Source organism: Podarcis gaigeae (assembly GCF_964106915.1).
Source record: "Podarcis gaigeae genome assembly, chromosome: 4".
In the NCBI taxonomy this organism is placed as follows: domain Eukaryota; kingdom Metazoa; phylum Chordata; class Lepidosauria; order Squamata; family Lacertidae; genus Podarcis; species Podarcis gaigeae.
In genome coordinates, this window is record NC_139677.1 from 95,226,278 (window position 1) to 95,248,241 (window position 21,964).

Here is a 21,964-nt window from a genome sequence, read left to right on the forward strand (position 1 = left end):
GATGGACACATGTATGAAATTAAGTTACAAAAGAAAATGACTCATCTGCTGATTGTGCATATTTCCCAGACCTTTAAGGGAAAGTATTCCATGGACCTTTTGAATACTATTCAGTGGTAAGAAATTAGCAGTGGATCCAGCTGATACTTCATTTCTCTGCTACCAGCCACAAAGACACTCAGCTGCAACTGCAAATGTACCAGGAGATTACCTTCAACTGATTGCCTGCCCTACTTTTTTCCACACTGCTTGGTTGCTTGCAATTTTACAGTTGCAGGTGTACAGCTAATTCCTGGTTTAGAGAGGCAAAGTATTAATCACTCTCACTTCACCCCTGAACAAGAGGGTGATTCTAGGCTATTTAAATGTTTAATTTAGAGAGAGAAATTATTGAGCTTTACGACACCATTCATGTAAATGGTGCTTCACGGCATAAGCATAAAAATAGAGGTCACCATCTAAAGGATCGTTGCCATCAGATGTATGATTAGCGTGGAAGAGCTAATAGGAATGACTGTGCAATCCTATGCTCATTTACTCAGAAGTAAGGGCCATTGGGTTCAGTGAGGCTTCCTTTCAGGGATGATGACCATTTGCCATGCTGCCTGGGACAACTAGGGCACCTCTAAGTTAGATTAATCACTTAAAATCAAGCCTTAATCAACTAAAATGTTGCCCACTTTTAGGCAGCAGGGTTTTTTTAAAAAAAGAAGAAGAAAAAATGTAATTATTTTTAATGTGAGTACTGGCAGGCAGTGACGGCCACCAACTTGGAAATTCATAGAGGAAAGGCTAGCAACAGCTAGCAGATTCTTCTTACGTTCATCTGATAAAACCTGCATGATCACTACCCTCTTAAGTGTCCTTCTCTCTTCTCTCATACAATGGAAGAATGCTTCTTCTTAAACTGCAACCCTAGGCACACTTACTTAAGATGAACTTTTTAAACATAGACAAAACCCAGCCCAGAATATGCCCCTACCACCCTAAAGATTGTGCTGAGCTGATGGGCAATGTGCTTTAACTACCAGCAGGTAGGTATATCTAGTGCCTGTTTGGTATACCTTGGGGAGGTGCAGTTTGATCTCTCAAGGTGCTGAGCACTCTAAAAAGTTTAACTGGTACTAATTATGAGCCAGGGAGGGCTGCTGAGTGCACATTCAGCTTCCAAAGAACATTGCAGGATGGGGGCCAGAATATAGCACGAAATGAGTCCTAATTGGCTTATATAAGTGTTCCTTGGAGCCTGAAGAGCATACAATCAAGACCTGCCTAGCTGATTGTGCAGGGTTCCAAATCGCAGGAAGAACCTATTCAGATACAGCAGCTTTTTCTTTTCAGACATCCCACCTCCGCTTGATGCATGGACAGCAATAGGGATGGACAAATTTCAGTACCTCTCAAGTTTCCACTTTTTATAGCCTTAAGTTTAGTTCATTGCAAGGTTGTTCTTCCCAATATACAGTCATACCTCGGGTTACAGACGCTTCAGGTTACAGGGGGGGGTTGTTGTTGTTTTGGGTTACGGACTGCTGAAATGCAGAAGTACCGGAACGGGTTACTTCTGGGTTTCAGTGGTCGCGCATGCACAGAAGCGCCAAGTCGCAACCCGCTTGCGAGCAGACGCGCAGATGTGGGTTGCGAACACTGTGGGTTGCAAACGTTCATCCCACATGGATCACGTTCACAACCCGAGCGTCCACTGTAATCAGTTACATTTTCATGAATATATGCTTTTTGCACACATTGTACAGTAGTAGCTCGGGTTAAGTACTTAATTCGTTCTGGAGGTCCATTCTTAACATGAAACTGTTCTTAACCTGAAGCACCACTTTAGCTAATGGGGCCTCCTGCTGCTGCCGTGCCACCGGAGCTCAATTTCTGTTCTCATCCTGAAGCAAAGTTCTTATCCTGAAGCACTATTTCTGGGTTAGCCGAGTCTGTAACCTGAAGCGTCTGTAACCTGAAGCGTATGTAACCCGAGGTACCACTGTATTAAAAAAAACCCCAAGCATTTTTAAACACAGCAAAGAAGTTGGAGAAGTTCAAAGTTTGAGCCATAGCTGTGTTTTGGTTCGCTATCTCTGTGCTAAGATTTGCTTTTACGGTTGAAGGAACTGGGTAGGTTTAGCCCTGAAAAGAGGAGACTGAGAAGAGATATGACAGCCATCTTCAAATATCTGAAGGGCTGTCACATGGAAGATGAAGCATGCTTGTTTTCTCCTGCTCTGGAGGGTAGGACTCGAACCAATGGCTTCAAGTTAGAAGAAAGGAGATTCTGACTAAACATACGGAAAAGCTTTCTGACAGTAAAAGCTGTTTGACAGTGGAATGGACTCCCTTGGAAGGTTGTGGATTTTTCTTCTTTGGAGGTTTATAAGCAGAGGTTGAATGGCCATCCATGGATGCTTTAACTGAGATTTCTGCATTGCTGGGGGTTGGACTAGATGACCCTTGGGGTCCCTTCCAACTCTACAGTTCTACGATTCTTTGAAGAAACCATTAGGTAATCCTTGGCTAAACCAAGGCAAGCAGCATCATTAAAAATAACAAGTGATTCAGGAGCACATCAAGCTGGTTTGAGAGGGGTAGAGTGTTAATAGCAGAAATGCTTTCTCAGTTTCTTTATAGATATACACATATGCCAATGCATAAGAAACACATCAGTAATGCAGCTTTTATTTCCCAAGCTATGTATGGGAAATCCATCAATATGACAAATGACTTCAGTAAACTGTCCCCTGGAAGCCAATGTCTCTCCTATTGATCTAAAAAAATGCAAAAGTTCAATTAGACACTGAGAGCGAGCATCCTTGGAGCTAAGCTCTCAAAGTCATGTAAAAATAAATTCATTTTCAAATCATGTTAATAGAGCAAGGATGAGAGTCAAGGGATGGAGCAAGTTACGGCTACGATTCAATAGGCAGTTAAAGCGCCATTGATGATGGAGATTATTCAGCAGTTTGCTGCGGCTCCTTCTCCCCTGAGTTGGTTGCATTGACCGCAATGTAACGTACGTAGAGAAATGTTAAGTGCTGTTCGGATCTGAGCCACACAGTTTTGAGATGCAATCAGCATTCAGTTTCAGTGCTTGTCTACTTTGATTTTTTTTGCTTTCACAGCACCTAAATGCAAACACATTTAGTCAAAGACCATGGCTGATTTCCTATTGTTGTTGCCAGTGTGGAAGAGACCGTCCTCACATTTTCTCTCACACATGTACTCTTCTTATCTGACTGATGTTTTAATGAGGTGGCTTCCATTTGTGAAGAATAATAATATTTTTTATTTATACGTTGCCCTCCCCAGCCAAGGCCAGGCTCAGAGCAGCTATGAAGGGGAATGAAGGGAAAGGAGTGGAATTCTCCACACAAGAAACACCCACTAAATATAGCCAGTGTGGTGTAGTGGTTAAGAGCGGCAGTCACATAATCTGGGGAACCGGGTTCGTGTCTCCGCTCCTCCACATGCAGCTGCTGGGTGACCTTGGGCTAGTCACACTTCTGTGAAGTCTCTCAGCCCCACTCACCTCACAGAGTGTTTGTTGTGGGGGAGGAAGGGAAAGAAGGTTGTTAGCCGCTTTGAGACTCCTGAAGGGGAGTGAAAGGCGGGATATCAAATCCAAACTCTTCTTCTTCTTCTTCTTCTTCTTTGAACGGGGTGTGTGTGTGTGTTCTTCAAGGCCACAGGAGGAATGGGACAAAACCTACACTTAAAGGCATTTTTGTCAGGCGATGTAACTATGGATAAAGGAAAAATTTGAACCAGTTCACATTTGAAGAGGGGCTGTTACAATTTGCACTTTTCAAAGCATTGTACAAACCATCGCACAGCCACCCTTGAAAGCTTGCATTTTGTCATAGGGGCCACATTATCCAGCACCCATCCTAAGGAAAGGTGTCTATCACAAATGCAGTCAACTTTTAGCAGTCCTTTCCACCCCCGCTTGTGCCTTCGTGACCAATCCTTGGTGATTTTTCTCTCGTTTAGGAAGTAGGCTGAGTAATTGATTGGGGAGAGGGAGCGTGCGTTGTAAATGTAAAGCCTTATAAACAGCAACATTGGGTCCTGAACTGCAATCTGTTTGATCAATGGCATTTACTTAGAGGTGGGGAAAGGGCTCTCGCTGTGATGGAATGGAACGATCCCTTTTGCATGTGCCTCACACACAAAAACGGTCTCCTAGAAGCAAGGATGGAGCACAGAGGAAGGATGTGAGAATTTGTTTGAAACCTTCTGAAATGTGTGATTGTCTTGGACTGGTTGGATGCAAATGAATGGTGGGAAGAAGGATCAGAGCCCGGGGAATAGTGGGGGCAGAGGTGTAGTGGGTGGGGAGGCTGGCAGGCTGTCGCCCCAGGTGCAGGTTTTTTGGGGGTGCATTCCTCACAACACCCTGCCCTCTTTGTGATGCATCCTTCTCACAGCACGCTCTAGCTGGAGGGCACCTTGAGAAGGACTCAACAGCTCACAGTACCCTGCAGCCCCAGCCCTGCTACTTCCTTCTCACCCAGCCTGACGTGCACACCCTGAATTCCAGCCCCTACTCAAATTTTGGGCTGTTTTCTAGTTTGTCTCAGTGCCATTTATTTCGTCAAGGACTGCGGCGACTCTGCCATTACCTTTGTGTTCACGTTCCCCAATTTATCCAAAGAAGAAAGAAGGCTAAACTTGTGTGTGTGATCTAACAATGCCTTGTCGGCGGATGTGTTCAACAACGGAACAAGCCAGTACAATGGCTTTGATGGACTCTGTTGCTCGGGTCAAGGTTTCCAGGAGGATTAATTACTAGCAATTTACAGGATCTTGGTGTGCCAGCAAGGGGTGCTGTCCCTAGGGGGACAGCGATGGAATAGACTTCACAGTGCTGCTGGCCCGCAGTTCCAGTTAAAGTTTAGGAGACGGCAATGATTCACTCTGGGAAAGCTTACAGCTTGCTTCCCCCTACCAATCCGCATCATAACTCGCAAATGAATCATAACCTTGCAGTAATTAAAACAAAAATGATAATGTTGTAATTAAAACAGCCACTGTCACATACATGCCAGCAAAATGCTAAAAGAGGACCCTGCTTTCACTGCTATGTGAATTTTGCCATATAAGGATGAAGGGTGTGTACAGCCCCCTCCCCAGATCCACCCCATGGCTCTGACTATGCCCTGCCCCCCCCCCAAGTTAGGAACCACCTACAGCACCTCAGCTTTTGTCCTGAATTAGTTTAGGGGTGGGGTTAATGTTTAATTAGGGCAAAAACCCTAATTAAACATATGTTGCTGAGGTGGGAGGGGTGGGGGAGGAGATGCTGCATCTCCCCCCTTAATAACCGAGGGGAGGCAGGAGTTCAGTTCTGCAGGGTGCTCCTTCAAAGGTGCTCATGCAGGTGAGCACCTCACAGGATCAGTGCCTCGTGTCAACAGCTGTTGAGCAGACATAGCAATTCTGTGGGGTGGAGCATCAGGCAGGAAGGAGAACCAGGAAGTGCCAGGCTTTTACCTTCTCCTAAGAAGATGCAGCCAGTAGTTAGGTCAGCCTCAGCTTATTGGTGGATTTTCCTGCCAGATGCTCCACCCTGTGAAAGCCCCAGAATGCTCAGCGACATTCCAGCTGACCCATAGCAATCCATGGCTGTCTCAGCCTCACACCCAAATATCCCTCCTGGAAGGTCAACTTTGGGCTTGGGATTCATAAGAATCCATTGCACACCCCTAGTAAGAATGTAATAAGAGCCCTTCTAGAGAAGGCCAAAGGTCCACCTAGTCCACCAGCCTGCAAAAAAGACCAGACTGCAACTTCACTCTCCCCACTTGTGATGCCAAGACACCACCATGCTCAGTTCAGAAGCAGGGACAAAACCACCACAATGAAAAATGCTGATAACCAGAAGATTGGTGTTTTGAGTCAACCCAGGGATTGTCTGGGGCAGGATTCATGCATTGTAAGGAGCTGAATTAGATGACCCTTGGGGTCCCTTCCAACTCTGATTATATGATTGGGGGGACTTTGAGCAAGATGTCCTCACTGAGCCCCCATCGATGAATTGCCCCACCCTGGTTGCTCTTTCTCTGAGCCCAACACTCATCCGCCTAAAGAGAGAGGGGTGCCAAGTGAGTGAATGGAGATGAATTCTTAATCATATCACCACTCATTTGGTTTGAGATGACAGGCAAGTTTGAAGGACCAGCAAGGTGCGGCAGCAGGACCCATTGGGGACATAGGTGCCCATTTCCCCAACCCTTCAGCGACATAGATGCACATTTCCCCAACCCTTCAGTAACATAGGTGCTCATTTCCCCAACCCTTCAGCGACATAGATGCACATTTCCCCAACCCTTCAGGGACATAGGTGCCCATTTCCCCAACCCTTCAGGGACATAGGTGCCCATTTCCCCAACCCTTCGGGGACATAGGTGCCCATTTCCCCAACCCTTCGGGGACATAGGTGCCCATTTCCCCAACCCTTCGGGGACATAGGTGCCCATTTCCCCAACCCTTCGGGGACATAGGTGCGCATTTCCCCAACCCTTCAGAGATATGGGTGCCCACTTTTCCAACCCCTGTCACCAACACCAACTGAAGTCCTCAGCCCAAGCCATACAGGAAGCTGAGGTCCCTGTGGAATTCTACCATGTCTCTTCAAAGGAGCATTTATTGTAACCAAAGCAATTTAGCAAACTGTTGAGGATTTCTTTCTTTTCTTTAGGAAGCTTTTGAAAATAGCATTGAAGAGATGCCATTTATCTTAGTAAAGAGAAGGGATGTTTTGCAATGACAAAATAAGCTTGGGTTGTTAAAGTGGTGTGTGTTAAAGGCATCTTCTGCCAAGGCAGCATAGCTCTTTAGCAAATGGGGAGTGAATCGATAACACAGCACTTAAAATTCTGTGGGCAGAGTCTGCTCTTCCCTCTGAAATTTACTGGTGTTTGGATTGCAAGGCTGAGTGCCATTTCCCACCGCCACCCCGCGAGCTTTGCTTTTCTACAACCAGGCACTTTCCATCTAATGTTTTAAGTTAACAGTCATATTTGTTCCAGTTACAGATAGGTAGCCGTGTTGGTCTGCCATAGTCAAAACAAAAAAAATTCCTTCCAGTAGCACCTTAAAGACCAACTAAGTTAGTTCTTGGTATGAGCTTTCGTGTGCATGCACACTTCTTCAGATACACTGAAACAGAAGTTTCCAGACCCTTCTATATAGTGAGAAGGTGGGGAGGGGTATTACTCAGAAAGCTGCTGAATTACAACTTATCACCAAACTTAAAACCATGGAGAAACCTGGCCTGAACAAAGACCTTGGATTCTTATCTCATTATACATGACAAAGCCATTTTTCACCTTTTCACCCCTTGCTTCTCCCTGTAAGACCTATTGCAGTCGTTAAGAGTCGTCAACAGGCTCATCACAGCTATCTGCCAATCACCCATTCCCACCAGCCTTCTGAGTAATACCCCTCCCCACCTTCTCACTATATAGAAGGGTCTGGAAACTTCTGTTTCAGTGTATCTGAAGAAGTGTGCATGCACACGAAAGCTCATACCAAGAACTGACTTAGTTGGTCTTTAAGGTGCTACTGGAAGGAGTTTTTTTTGTTTTTAGTCATATTTGTGTAGTTGAGGCTAAGATTGGCTGGTGCCCATTGGGACTAGTAGGGCAGGAGCCCAAACAGTAGGTGGAGCCAGAGACAAAGACAGGCAGAGCTAACTAATTCTTTTTATATATAAAAAGAATTATATATTCTTAATGGACAAAGGCAACAGGCTGTGACGCCCCCGGGTTTGTTGTAAGCAGGAAAGCTGGGAGGTGGAGGTCGGCTCAGGTCAGATTGGTGGTACAGCACCCCACTGGGACCAGCCTTCGCTGGTTGAGAACGATCGTCCTCCTATAACAGACAATAATTTTCTTTTCTTCTCCCCTCACCCCGTCCTTGTTATTTTCTTTAGGGAAATTCTGGCCTGGGTTTCAGCATTGCTGGAGGAACAGACAACCCACACATTGGGGATGATCCTGGGATATTTATTACTAAGATTATACCAGGAGGAGCTGCAGCAGAGGACGGAAGACTCAGGTAAACTTATGCATTTGTTGTCTAAATGGGTGTCCAATGTTTGGGTCTGTCCTGGGGGGGAAAGCCTGGTGCTGTTGCAGGAAGGGAGGTTGAAAAGGCTTGAGCCAATGATGAAGTCAACTAATTCTAGGTTTATCCTTCTCCTCCTCCTCCTCCTCCCTGAGTTCTACAAGGGGTAAAAGTAAGGGCTTTTCTGCAGGACCATTGAAAATGCATTATTTTCTCACATTTGTTTTATGCATTACTTGTGCATTGAAGCATTGAAGTAAGGGGCAGACACGGCTCATCAACCTGGAAAGGTAGCCCTTATAAGAGAAGGAAAACACGGATCCTAAAACTCCCCTGCCTTGCGGGACATCTTTAGAGGAAGAAAGGGCTAAGGAGTCAACCCCAAATAAATCCTAAGTGGAGTCCCTAAGACGGTTGGATGCTGCCCTGTACGCCTCCTTCTGGCAACTCCTGCATCCAAGCTGGTGTCAAATACAATGCTCTGCTCTCCTTTGGACCACATCAGTGAGATCATGTAGCCTTATTGGAGTTCACTGATTGGGTCTGCGTTGCTCCCGGACAGGAGGAAGGAAGTCAAATGACACCGAGGGTTGGTTCAGAGAAAGAGTTCTTTATTTCTGCTCTCCGGAACAGCAGAAAGTCACCTGCGTGGTCAGTCCACAACAAGTCCAAAGAAAGAGAAATTTAATGCAGTATATATATCCTCCAGGCACCCTCTCCCCCTTCCCCAGGAATCCAACCACGTCAGTTTGTACACGCAGGTTGACATCACAGATGTTCCTGCTTCGGCACTCTTAACCATAAAAGGGTATTCCTTCCTATACTTCTGACCATAAAAGGATATTCCTTCCTGTACTTCTGACCATAAAAGCATCTTCCTGTTCCTATTCTTATCTTGGAGCAAGAGGTCACCATCTCCAAGAACACCCTCTGGCACTGTTCCCAGACATGTCTTCCCCGTTCTACTGGTACAGTCAAGGCACAGACATGTCTTCCCTGTTCTACTGGTACAGTCAAGGCCATCCTTGCCATCACAAACTGATAAAGGAGAGGGCTCTGAGCACTTGTTTATACAGCTGGGGTTTTGGCTCAAGAGCTCAAGTTAAAGCATTTTAGCTAAGGAAAAATAGGGATTTTGGTGCAGTTTCAAACTGCCTGCACAGTCAGTTTTGGGTTTGGGAAACCCAGTCCTTCAGTCAAGAGGGGGGTCTTGTTGTCTGGCCAGCCCAGGACCTCCATGCACCCTGCTCAGACTTGCACCCCAGAGAGACCACTTCACTGTTGAACTGGTCCAGTTTGACTTCACCCCTGGAGGCAAACTCCATTGTCTTTTGAGACAGATGGATGCCAACAACAGAAGCACCCCTGTTTGTTAACCAGTCTCACAGGCTGTTGTTAGATCTGATGTCCTGTTGCTCCTATCGAAAACCTTGCCCACACATCCCTTGTCCTCAAGCCCTAGAAATCAATGACACTACTTTCTGTCACTGCTTCCGATGGAAATAAGGAAAGAACATGCAGTGTCACACCCTGGACTGAAGGCAGGCAGGTGAGGGATGACTGGGGACAGGTTGAGGACCAAAGCACAGCATCACTTTCTCCGAACCAGCCAAAACTCTAATTGGCCACCAGATTTTGCTTGAGTCTTCTGCTGTAGTCGTTTTACAGCCTCCTGCCAGTTTAACATGCAACTAAAAATCTAGCCTTAAGTTTATTGAATGGAGCTAAAGGTATAATGAAGAAAAATACATCTAATTCTCTTCCCAACTGTGTAATCTTTGCTCTGCCTATCTTTTTTTTTCCTTTATGGGGTTTTTCTTTCTTAAAAAAGAAAGAAACTGTGCAGCTGAATTGATTGCCGAGGTAAAGCAAGGAGATCAATTTTCCATCATTGCCATCCTTTATAGCGACTCACTCAATCTCTTGTAAGATTGCGAGATCCCTGCTTGACAAAAGCAATCTGTTTGAAAGAAACATATTGTTCAGCAACCGTAAACTTTGCGATAGAACCACTCAGTTAATATGACTCAGCCATTTGGAACAGGAATCTGTGGAGGAGCTAATTGTGGTCACTGGTGGGTTTAAGCTGTTTTTGCAACGCATAGGATTTCAGAAATCTGGCTGTCATCAGTCCTATAAACTAATGGAAACCTCGTCCTCCTAAGCATGGGTCTTAATGTAGCCAATTTGATGCAGTCCATGTACAAGGGGGAGCTATAAGGAGCCTCTGGGAAAGCCCAAAGTTTGCCACAGTACAAAAGTCTTTAGGGGGAAAAAACCCTATGTGTGGGAACCCCCAATCAATCCTATCAGGACTGGGCTTGCTCATTAGCAATGGAATGTTGACTGAGTGGTCTGGGTCAGAAACCCCAAGGGGAATGGAAATAAGTACAGTGGTACCTCAGGTTAAGTACTTAATTCGTTCCGGAGGTCTGTACTTAAACCGAAACTGTTCTTAACCTGAAGCACCACTTTAGCTAATGGGGCCTCCTGCTGCTGCCGCACCACCGGAGCCCAATTTCTGTTCTTATCCTGAAGCAAAGTTCTTAACCTGAAGAATTATTTCTGGGTTAGCGGAGTCTGTAACCTGAAGCGTATGTAACCTGAGGTACCGCTGTATTATGGAACATGGGATGGCTGGCTGGGACCAGAGAAAAGAGCTCCGGAATGCATTTTGTTGCAGACCCCCCTTGTAGAATAACTGATTATAAGTTAGGACTAGATCTTTTTATTATTATCTTAAACAGACTTTTTTAATTCTTGACCTGTGACCAGCTTGCATCTTGAAGTCACTCTGAACTGAGAAATAAAGAAATTATGATATTTTGCTTTCTTTTTGGCAGAAGTGCATGAAATCTGTTGGCATGCTAGCCACTGCAGAGTGGATAAAGCCTGGCCAATGACATTTGAGAATAAAACAATAAAAGCAGTTGAAAAGAACTATTTAAAAAATGGGATGAACTAAGAGGATTAAACCACACACCAACCTTCTACATATCCAGATAGGCTGGCCTGAGCAAAAACGTTTTTGGCAGGTGTCAAAAAGAGTAATGTAGCCACCTACCCAATGTCAGTACAGTGGTACTTTGGGTTACATATGCTTCAGGTTACAGACTCCGCTAACCCAGAACTAGTGCTTCAGGTTAAGAACTTCGCTTCAGGATGAGAGCAGAACTCGTGTTCCGGCGGCGCGGCAGCAGCAGGTGGCCCCATTAGCTAAAGTGGTACTTCAGGTTAAGAACAGTTTCAGGTTAAGAACGGACCTCCAGAACGAATTAAGTACTTAACCCGAGGTACCACTGTACGCAGGGAGTTCCAAGTGTAGGTGCTGCCACACTAGCATATCAATTTCTTACAACTGCAGACTGAACATTGTGTGACACTGTGTAACAGCACCAGTTCTGCTGGCTAGGTGCTCATGGGATCAGTTTGGCTGCCCTTGTGGGGATTTGTGTGCAGTCTATATATTATTCCAAAATGCTTACCAGCTCAGGGCCGGTGGCTATGCAAATCTCTTGGGGGGGGGGGTGTTTGCAGACCTCTGGCAATGCTATTTGCTCGGTGCATAATTTAGCTGCAAGTTAATAAAGAAAGGAGACCTTCACCCTATTAAAAAAACAACATGCTTGTTTTGCAGGCAGCGGTAAATTAGAGCCTCCATTAACAGATTGTGTATGTTGTTTGCTTTATGTTGGGAAGTTTATGAGCTCATTAAGTTAGATCATTTTGTATTTCTGGGCACTTTTTTGATTTTGTTTTCTTTTGCTGCTAACAGAAGAGTAATGGTCCTGGCACCAACTCAGCAGTGGAAGTGTTTCTGAAGTTCATAAGGGGAACATTTGGAACATGTCCAGATTGCTGTGCATGAGCTAGGAACGAAAATAAATCCAAATGCTTCATAAATAGGCACTTGAGGCATCCATTACACTGGGCCAAATGCTGCTTCCTTTAATTGCAAGCTGATAACCATATCTGATGGTGACAGAAGCAAAGCATTCCGCCTTTTCTCTTTGCCCTTGTACGGCCAAGAACATGGGCTCTTCATTCATTCTCCTCCTGAACCCCTTCCAGTCTCATTTCACAGGGAGCACTTATCTGGAGAAAGACACTAATATAATCCTCAGAATACTGGCTGGACCTGGGCAGATGGGAGCTCAGGGGAGAGAGATCTATTGAGAACAAACTTCAATCTGCAGGTGGAAGCTTCTCGTTGAGGTTCCTCCAGGCCCCAGATTGTCTCTGCCCACCCATGGTAGCCACTGGATCTTTCTAGGCGAGAAGGAATTCAAGAAGGCTTCATGTTGCTTTTTTATGCTCCAGTATCATGGCTTGCTCCTCAGAAGATTCAGGATGAGTAATAGAAAGTACTTTTTCATTTAACACATAGTTAAACTACGGAGCTTGCTCCCCCAGGAGGCAACAACAGCCACCAACTTGGATGGCTTTAAAAGAGGATTATCGTGGAGGTTAAGTCTTATCAGTGGCTGCTAGCCATGACAGAGCCTCAAGCATGTTTCTGAATACCATTTCCTGGAAACTGCAGGAGGGGAGAGTACTTGGGTCCTGCTTATGGGCTTACCAGAGGCATCAGTGTGATGGCCTGGGACTCAGGCTCGGACTTGGAACCAGAGGAGTCTCAGTCCGCACTGGATCCTCTGCCTCAGGCGACATCAGAACCAAGTCTGGGGCCTGATTCTGAAGAGCCCCAGTCTGCACAGGTTCTCCTGCAACAAGCACCAGCTGGGCCAAGTCAAGGGCCTGAGCCTGCCCTGGCTCTAGATGCGGGGATTACCTCATTGCCTTCAGCTGGGCCATCACTTACAGCTGCTCCACTACCGGTTGGGTCAGGAGAGGCTGAGGCAGCCCCTGGGTCTAGTAACCCACCAACATCTCCCAAGATGCAGAGACTAAGGTCTGAGAGAAAGAGACACCTGAGAACTCGCAGGAGGAGTGCTCACCTTCGGGCGAGACAGGGAGGTGAGTCACCAGGGGATCAGGACCGGCCATTACCCCAACAGAGATAAAAGTCTGTCAGACCCCGCCCCAGGTTGTGGGAGCAACATTGCTGTTTGCTAGAACCTGCCTGTGACCCTGTGCCTGACCTAGCCTGGTTTCCTGCCTTGACCCTGTCGGACTGACTCTTCACGGAACCCTTGGATTCGGGACCGGACCTGGACCACGTTGCTCGGGTTTACCCCCAATCTGGCACAATCTGGTTGGCCACTGTGAGAACAAAATGGTGGACAAGATGAGCCATTGGCCTGATCCAATAGGCTCTTCTAATGTCCTTATGTTCTTACGTGTTGCCTCCTTGTATATCCTGACTGACTGACTCATACGTTCTATGGGTCTGACCTTTCACTCTGCTGCTTATTAAATGGTTCTTCCCCCCACTCCCAATCATATTTATTAGTTTTCCTAATTTTTAACAAATCAGTGCCAAATTACATCATTTAATGCAATTTGCCCAAAAAGTTGACTTCCCACTCTTCGTCTTAGATGTGTCCCAACTTCCCCCCATTGCTGCTTGATGTTACATATTTATTTCTAATTTACATTGCATTTCTTATATTCAATTTACAATTATTATTATTATTATTTATTTTTATTTGCTATATACTGGTACGTGTTACATTCATACAAAAAAAATGCATTTATACAGATCATACATTTTTGCCTTAATTAACATATATCCAAAAATACAAAAAGAAAACAAGAATAAAAAATAGAAAAGAAAAAAGTAAAAAGAAAATATATTAAAAAGAAAATGAAAAGGGGAAAAAAGAAGAAGAAAGAAATTGGCGAAATTAACAGAAATAGTAAGAGATCAACCAAATGAAAAAATCAGGAGAGAATGGGATATCTTTACAAATTATATGAAGAAGGTTGGTTCACCAAACTATGACTGGCTTAGTTTAAGCTAAAAACTCCACAGGTAAAAAATTGTCTCTCCACAAGGTTTATTATGATTACAGACAACCAAAGATATGAGCCTACAGGAACCGTATAGTGATCGAAGGAAGTCAACCTTTCTTTCTTTCTTTTTTCAATTTACAATTATCGATTTTTATTGATTTTTTTTTTAATTCCCCTTTCCCATTATCCTCCAGCTGTTGATTTATCAGTTCCTGCGCATACATTTACATAATGATAACATACCCCCTTAAGGAACAAAAGAGGTTACACATCTCCTTGCCTGCTTGTTAAATGGTTCCTGACTCACCTCAGAAAGAAGGTTTAAAGTTACTGTTTTCTAAGTTCAAACAGCATTTCTAGCCAATGCAGCAAAGTCAACTCTAAACCTTTCCCCTTGGATTTAAGAAGTATTCCTAGGTGTTTTCCTGGCCACCTATCTCAGAATGACTCACTCTGGACCCTCTTGGCCTTTCCTAGAACAAAGTGGGGAGCAGGGGAGAGGCAGAAAAGTTACCGCTTCTGCCACCAGATTACAAAAATTGATATAATGAGGAGAGGGTAGCAGTAGTGGGGAAGAGGAAGAATCGGGTGGCAACTGTGGCTCAAGAGGAGCAATGTTTTATGCCGACCCTATCACAGTCTGTTGTTCATGGTCCAGCTTTGACAGCGAATGAAGGACCAGGATGGTTTAGAGGGCAATGAGTGGCAACAGGGCTGTCTTAAGCATATGCAGCGCTAGGGTGCAAAGATCTGCCCGGCGACCCGGGTTGCCCAGTCCCAGGCGTGCAGGAGGGCAGAGCTGGCTGGCCGTCTCAGCATCTCATTGGCTCGGTCACCCCCAAACTCACAGTGCAGAGCCGCCCACAGCAGAAGAGTCCACAGCAGCGCTCCGACTGATGGGTGGGCTCTTCCCCGGACTCAACTCTCGGGCCCCGGACTCTCAGCCTGGTGCCCCTGAAAGCCCAGTGCCCAGGTGCCCCACACCCCTAGCACCTATGGGTAAGACGGCCCTGAGTGGTTGAAATCAGATCTTCTTGTGGGGTGACTGGTTTAGCTCAGATTAAATTGAGCCAATCTCATCTGAACTGAGGGCAGAAGCTGAATCCATAGCTAGCTCTGAAATATTATTTATCACGCCAGGAGCTGTAAAAGTTAAAGACAAGTAAAGCCCGGGCCACTGGTTTTTGTTGTTGTTGTTTTCAGTCTACAAAATGTGTTGATTACTATCTTCCCGGGAAATTGCACTGAGTTTTAAGAAGGCTGCAGAATCCAAAACCAGTATTGTGAGGCTTAACCCAGATGATTGTTTCATCAGTGGCTCTGCGCTCTGCTAAAGCAATTATGAGGATTAAACAGCCCTGTAATCATTTGGAAGGAGTGGAGCAGGGGGAACTATTAAGGTCTTTGCTGAGTTTTGTATTAGTCAGGGAAGGAAATGTCACACATCCAGTACCATTGCATACAGTGGCTCCAAATGCTGCCATTTCCTCCTTTTAAGACAAAGCTGCTTCTCAAATAGTTCAGACGTGAAAACAGGGACCCCAATTCTCATACTCCTCCTGCCATGTGCCCCTGAAGGCTCTCTACCTTTGTGTACTGCATTCGTCATTTTACTTCACAACAGACTCTCCCGTCCCCATCACCACCAGCAGTTCAAAAGACAAGTCATGGTTTATCACCCTCTGGTGTGTATGTGGTGTCTAGTTTAGCACAGAAGTTCCCAAACAGTGCCAACAGTGGTTAAAAAGCCTCATTCCAGTCGTCTGCAGCTCATCTGTAGGTGTGTGGTTGAAGACAGAAGACGGCACATCAGTCGCATCAAATACTCATATTGATTCTGAATTGCATTTGAACTTCTTTTATTTCTTACATTGCATTTTATCATATTGCCATTTGAACTCTGTGGAACTCAAACTGCAGCAGGGGAAAAATATGCCATATGTAAGAAATAAAAGATGAAATAAAAAAAATCCATTAAAAATGTACAGCATCTTGCACGGTACGTTGCAATTGCTACAACAGGCAGAGAATCCATACAGTGCTTCTCCAAGACCCTCAGCAATTTTGAAGTGGTCCAGGGCATGGGAATTTGGGGACCCACTGAGCTAGCAACAAGATGTTGTGGTGTAGGGAACTGCAGGCACCATTTTCCACCCCCATTGTCAGTAGGGGTGGAAGGATCGGCCAACTTTAGTGCTCCCAGTTCTTCATTCCGCCGCCCCCCCCCCCATCTTAAGTTCAGTTCTCCACATTTCTGCAGCATTTAGTGAATTCCTGAAGAAAAATTATCAACATTTTAGCATGGATTTCTCTTAATAAACATTTTTGTTTGCAGTTTTGACTAACATATACATTTTTGCAAGCAATTTTCCCTCATCTAGCACATTTTTGTATGTTTTCAATAATAATAATTAATTTATACCCCGTCCATCTAGCTGGGTTTCCCCAGCCACTCTGGGCAGCTCCCCATCAAACGTTAAAAAACACAATACAGCATTAAACATTAAAAACTTCCTTAAACAGGGCTGCCTTCAGGTGTCTTTTAAAAGTAGGATAGTTGCTTATTTCCTTGACATCTGATTGGAGGGTGTTCCACAGGGCAAGCGCCACTACCGAGAAGGCCCTCTGCCTGGTTCCCTGTAACCTCACTTCTTGCAGTGTGGGAACCACCAGAAGGCCCTCGGAGCTGGACCTCAGTGTCCGGGCTGAATGAGGGGGTGGAGACGCTCCTTCAGGTATACTGGGCCGAGGCCATTTAGGGCTTTACAGGTCAGCACCAACACTTTGAATTGTGCTCGGAAACGTACTGGGAGCCAGTGTAGGTCTTTCAAGACCGGTGTTATAATGGTCCCGGTGGCAACTGCCAGTCACTAGTCTAGCTGCCGCATTCTGAATTAGTTGTAGTTTCCGGGTCACCTTCAAAGGTAGCCCCACATAGAGCGCATTGCGGCAGTCCAAGTGAGATATAACTAGAGCATGCAGCACTCTGGAGAGGCAGTCCACAGGCAGTAGGGCCTCATCCTGCGTACCAGATGGAGCTGGTAGACAGCTGCCCTGGACACAGAATTGACCTGCACCTCCATGGACAGCTGTGAGTCCAGAATGACTCCCAGGCTGCGCACCTGGTCCTTCAGGGGCACAGTTACCCCATTCAGGACCAGGGAGTCCTCCACACCAGCCCGCCCCCTTTCCCCCAAGAACAGTACTTCTGTCCTGTCAGGATTCAACCACAATCCGTTAGCCGCCATTCATCCTCCAACCACCTCCAGACACTCACATGGGACCTTCACTGCCCTCACTGGTTCCCATTTAAAAGAAAGGTAGAGCTGGGTATCATCATGCGTTCATTTTTATCTTCTTATGTCTCCTTCCTTGGTTCCACTTGCAGCAACAAAGAAGCCTTGCCCCTCTTCCTTGCACGAGCTATTTCGCTGTTTCCCTATTATTCTTCCTGAAACTGATTTTTCCCTCCCCCACCACTTTGCTAGATGTTCCACCCAAATTTAAACCAGTTGGAAGTCCATAAAGACCTCCTTCCTCTGTAGTTTGTAACAATGTGTGGTCGTCCTTGCTGCTGAGACCCAAAGTGCCCATTCCTTGCAGCACGCTGTAATTTGGCATGTTTTGCTTTGACAAATGCACTAATGAAGGGTGTGGCTTTGTTTTGGTTTTTTGCATGTTTCGACAAGAGGTTGCAAAGTGAGTTTTCTGAGTTCCCTTCTCCACCTTCTCGAAAGGTGGAGAATCCTCTTGCTTCAGAGTGATTATATCTCTTCCCAACTTATTTTTTAAAAAATAAAAATGGGTGGAATTTTGGCTGGCAGGCTTGTTGTGACTCTTTAATTTGTTAGTGTGCATGTGTATGTCTAGTACTAAGAGAGAGAGAGAGGGAGAGCGAGATGAAAGTTGCTTGCAACACTCCTAATTTGGACTAGGCCTTTGGGGAGGTATGTGTTGCAACCGGTTTTCCTGCATCAACACGAACCTGCTTTGAGTAGTTTGCGAGCAACTTTTCTGGGGCTTGGATTAACAGGTGGCAGATACCGAAAAGGGCTCTTTTTCTTCGTCTGCGTTCTCTTCTTAAACGAAAGGTGAGGCTCTCCTCCTCCTCCCTCGGTTGTACCTGAAGGGGACCTGTGTTCTCTGCACGGCTTTGTCGCTGCCCTTGCCCACCTGCTATGCAGAGCAGCATCTTTGAAAACTCCTCTGAGGGATTTGAGTACTTTGCATTCTCCAGAGCTCAGAGAACAGAGAGCAACTGCTTAGACCAGGACGAAGGAGTAAGTAGAGCCCTCTTTCAAACCTTTTGGTCTTTTCTCAGATCCGGAAAGGCAAAGTGGGAAGGTCATTGATTTCTTCCTCTCCTGGCTGCTTGCAAATGGGAAGGAGGGGCAGGGATCTGCCATCACACCCTGGTCCTGCTGACATCTTCCCCTCTGCCTGCCATTTCTTATCAATTCTTTGCACCTGTGTGTAAAGTACTGTGTTCTCCCTCCCATGGTGTATAGCTTGCTGGTGTCTGCTGAATTTGTCCCCAATACTGGTTCTTACCAACCTATTTCACTGACACCTACCTGCCTGTTTCCTTCTTTGTGTTTCACTGACACAAATGTGCAAACTGTGAAATTATGGATGACGTCCAGTAATGTCTGCTCACTTGCATAATAGAGATCTGCTTGTTCGATGGGATTTCGGGTTTCTCTGCTCCCCACTACACACTCTATCTGCTCCAGAGGGACTCTATAGCCTTCCAAGGAGCAGATTTTGGGGGGTGGGGTTGGGTTCATGATCTGGGGAAGATAAAGGAATCTGGTTGTCCCACTGCAGTTGTATAATAATAATAAATAATAAATTTTATTTATATCCCGCCCTCCCCAGCCAAAGCCGGGCTCAGGGTGGCTAACAACAATAAAATAATACAACATTCTAAAATTAATTCAACTCAAATTGATGACAGCCATTAGGCTAAAGTTCTGTGCAGATTGCCAAAGGAGGGGGTCAGGCTGTGCCCTGGCCAAAGGCCTGGTGGAACAGCTCTGTCTTGCAGGCCCTGTGGAAAGATGTCAAGTCCTGCAGGGCCATAGTCTCTTGTGGCAGAGCGTTCCACCAGATTGGAGCCACAGCCGAAAAAGCCCTGGCTCTAGTTGAGGCTAGCCTAACCTCGCTGTGGCCTGGGACCTTCAGGATGTTTTTGTTTGAAGACCGTAAGTTCCTCTGTGGGACATACCAGGAGAGGCGGTCCCATAGGTACGAGGGTCCTAGGCCGTACCATGGTGTTTCTTCTCTCTGTGTTCCTCCAAGTGGTTATTTCTCCTCTGGTCACTCTTGTACATAGCTGTCAACTTTTCCCTTTTCTTGCAAGGAATCCTATTCGGAATAAGGGAATTTCCCTTAAAAAAAGGGAAACGTTGACAGCTAAGCTCCTGTACACGACCTAACTGCCTGTCTCCAGCCACTGCGGTCATCTGCAAGGGCTTCCAAAAAGGCAAGGTTCATGTTGCTGGCCTTCATACCAAAGAGTGCACTCCTAGATTTAGGTGCACAGCTAAATACGTGAAGCACAGCCCCTTGCAGTTGTGTATCAGGTATTTGTATCAGGAATCTGGGATATAGCTGGGGCTCCCTGCAGAATGTGCACTTGGGGGCAACCCTGGGTTTGCCGCATGTGATACATGGAACGGTCCTGTGTCTTTAAAGCAAAGAAGTCTTACAATATCTGAAACTCGAGCCAAATGTAGCTGAGCCTGAACTTCAGCTCTTGAGATGGACAGTGACGATTAGCATTCACTGCACAGTGACAAAATTGCTGTTTGGGGCAGCTGTGGTTAGACAGGAAGATTGGGGGGGAGGAAATGAATGCCATACCTCAGCTCTCTTAACTCTACCTGCTCCTCTAGCGTTAGTGCATAGCAGATCATGAGTCACTCTGCTGAACTGAAATTCCTTTGTCAATAAAAAAGAAAAATTCCGTCATTTTGCATAGAGTGTGTGTTTTATTAGCGAGGCTCATTATCTTCTGAATAGGAGTGGAAGTACTTTCTCAAAGCTGCCGCTGCCACTCGCTGTGCATCTGCAATATCTGCCGTCTAAGAAGTATTTCTAATCATGCATTGTTCATTCTGGAGAAATGAGCCCTCCATTTCCACCCCACCCCTATCCAACTACAATGAGAAGATTATACTGCAGTAGTAGTTTCACTAGGAGATTTATTTCCCTAGTGGTGGAATGTAGCTCAGTGCTTTGCATGCAGAAGGGCCCAGGTCCAATTATTGGCATCTCCAGCTAGAGCTGGGAGGGTTCCATGAGGGAAAGCTCAGCACGAGACTCTTAATCTCAGGGTTGTGAGTTCAAGCCCCAGGTTGGGTGAAAGATTCCTGAATTTCATGGGGTTGGTCTAGATGACTGATATGGTCCCTTGAAATTCTACAAACCTGTGATTCTGATTCTGTGAAACTCTGGCAAGCCACTGCCAATCAGTGTTGATGATATGGAGTTAGATGGACCAACTCAGTATAAGGTTGTCGTTTAGTCGTGTCTGACTCTTCGTGACCCCATGGACCAGAGCACGCCAGGCACTCCTGTTTTCCACTGCCTCCTGCAGTTTGGTCAAACTCATGCTGGTAGCTTCGAGAACATTGTCCAACCATCTCTTCCTCTGCCGTCCCCTTCTCCTTGTGCCCTCCATCTTTCCCAACATCAGGGTCTTTTCCAGGGAGTCTTCTCTTCTCCTGAGGTGGCCAAAGTATTGGAGTCTCAGCTTCAGGATCTGTCCTTCCATTGAGCACTCGGGGCTGATTTCCTTCAGAATGGAGTGGTTTGATCTTCTTGCAGTCCATAGGACTCTCAAGAGTCTCCTCCAGCACCATAATTCAAAAGCATCCATTCTTCGGCGATCAGCCTTCTTTATGGTCCAGCTCTCACTTCCATACATCACTACTGGGAAAACCATAACTTTAACTATACGGGGCTTTGTTGGCAAGGTGATGTCTCTGCTTTTTAAGATGCTGTCAGTATAAAGTAGCTTCCTATATTGAGGAAGGGGCCATAGCTCAGTGGGAGAGCATCTGCATTCAGAAGTCCCAGGTTCAATCCCCAGTATCTCCGGGGAGGGATGGAAATGTTCCCTGTCTTGAAAAACCCTGGAGAGCCACTACCAGGCAGTGTCAAAAATACAGTGGGATGGATCAATGATATGACTCTGTATAAGGCAGCTTCCTATGTTCCTTGTATGCTCATTATGAACATGACTATCAATATATATGCCATCTGTGCAAGGTGGGTTTTTGTGGGGTGGGGCAGCAACATTGGCTCCTCCTACTGACTCACTCCCAAGCAAGACAAGGGACAGGCAAAATGGCTCCACCCCCAAGAGGCAGAGGTGGTGACCTTCCTTCAACCATCTCAGCTGCTCACTACCCTCGTCCTGCATTTTGCATCCATGGGTGTGCACATCAAGTGCATAAGAATGAAGAAATCCTGTTCAAACTGGAGAAGAGGGTGTTAAACAGCCTGTGCCTCAGCCTGGGAGTGGTTGAAGTGTCTTAACTAGAGCCGAGCTGAAATTACTCATAGGACATTTTAGGGAGGCAAATTCTGGTAATATATTTTTTCTCGCCCTTTTCAAAAACTGAGAGATGCTTTGCTGAATGTGGAACCATTTTTTATTTTATTTTTAATGTGTGGCAGTCACCATTGCCCCTCACAAAGCTCCAGAAATGACGCTATGCCTGGGGCATTGTGGAGTGTGCAAAACAGTGTTCACTGAAAAAATCTTAGGTGGGAAATGGTGTGGTGCTTCTTGTGGGTGTAAGACACTGTTGGAAAAGTTCCCTGCTCCTGGACAATATTACACAAAATGAAGTCCTCCAATGATTTCTTGCATTAAATTAAAAACAAACATCTCTTTCATGTTAAAAACTTATTAACAACATTCCAGAAGAGGGAATGAGAAGGAATCTCTTTCTGCAGTTTGCCAACT

At 45.7% G+C, this 21,964-nt stretch overlaps 1 protein-coding gene across 34 annotated transcripts in view; it reads left to right on the top strand.

Moving 5' to 3' along the window:
* The window catches only part of DLG2 (discs large MAGUK scaffold protein 2), a 902,142-nt gene that overhangs the window by 654,181 nt on the left and 225,997 nt on the right, over window positions 1-21,964 (top strand). For 32 of the 34 annotated variants that reach the window (XM_083736268.1, XM_083736240.1, XM_083736269.1 and 29 more), the window contains one exon: window positions 7,937-8,061. In XM_083736268.1, the coding sequence (XP_083592394.1) occupies window positions 7,937-8,061 (125 nt within the window). Of the gene's footprint in view, window positions 1-7,936; window positions 8,062-17,836; window positions 18,267-21,964 lie in introns of those variants that run through there. The other 2 variants (XM_083736266.1, XM_083736265.1) reach the window with 2 other exon arrangements.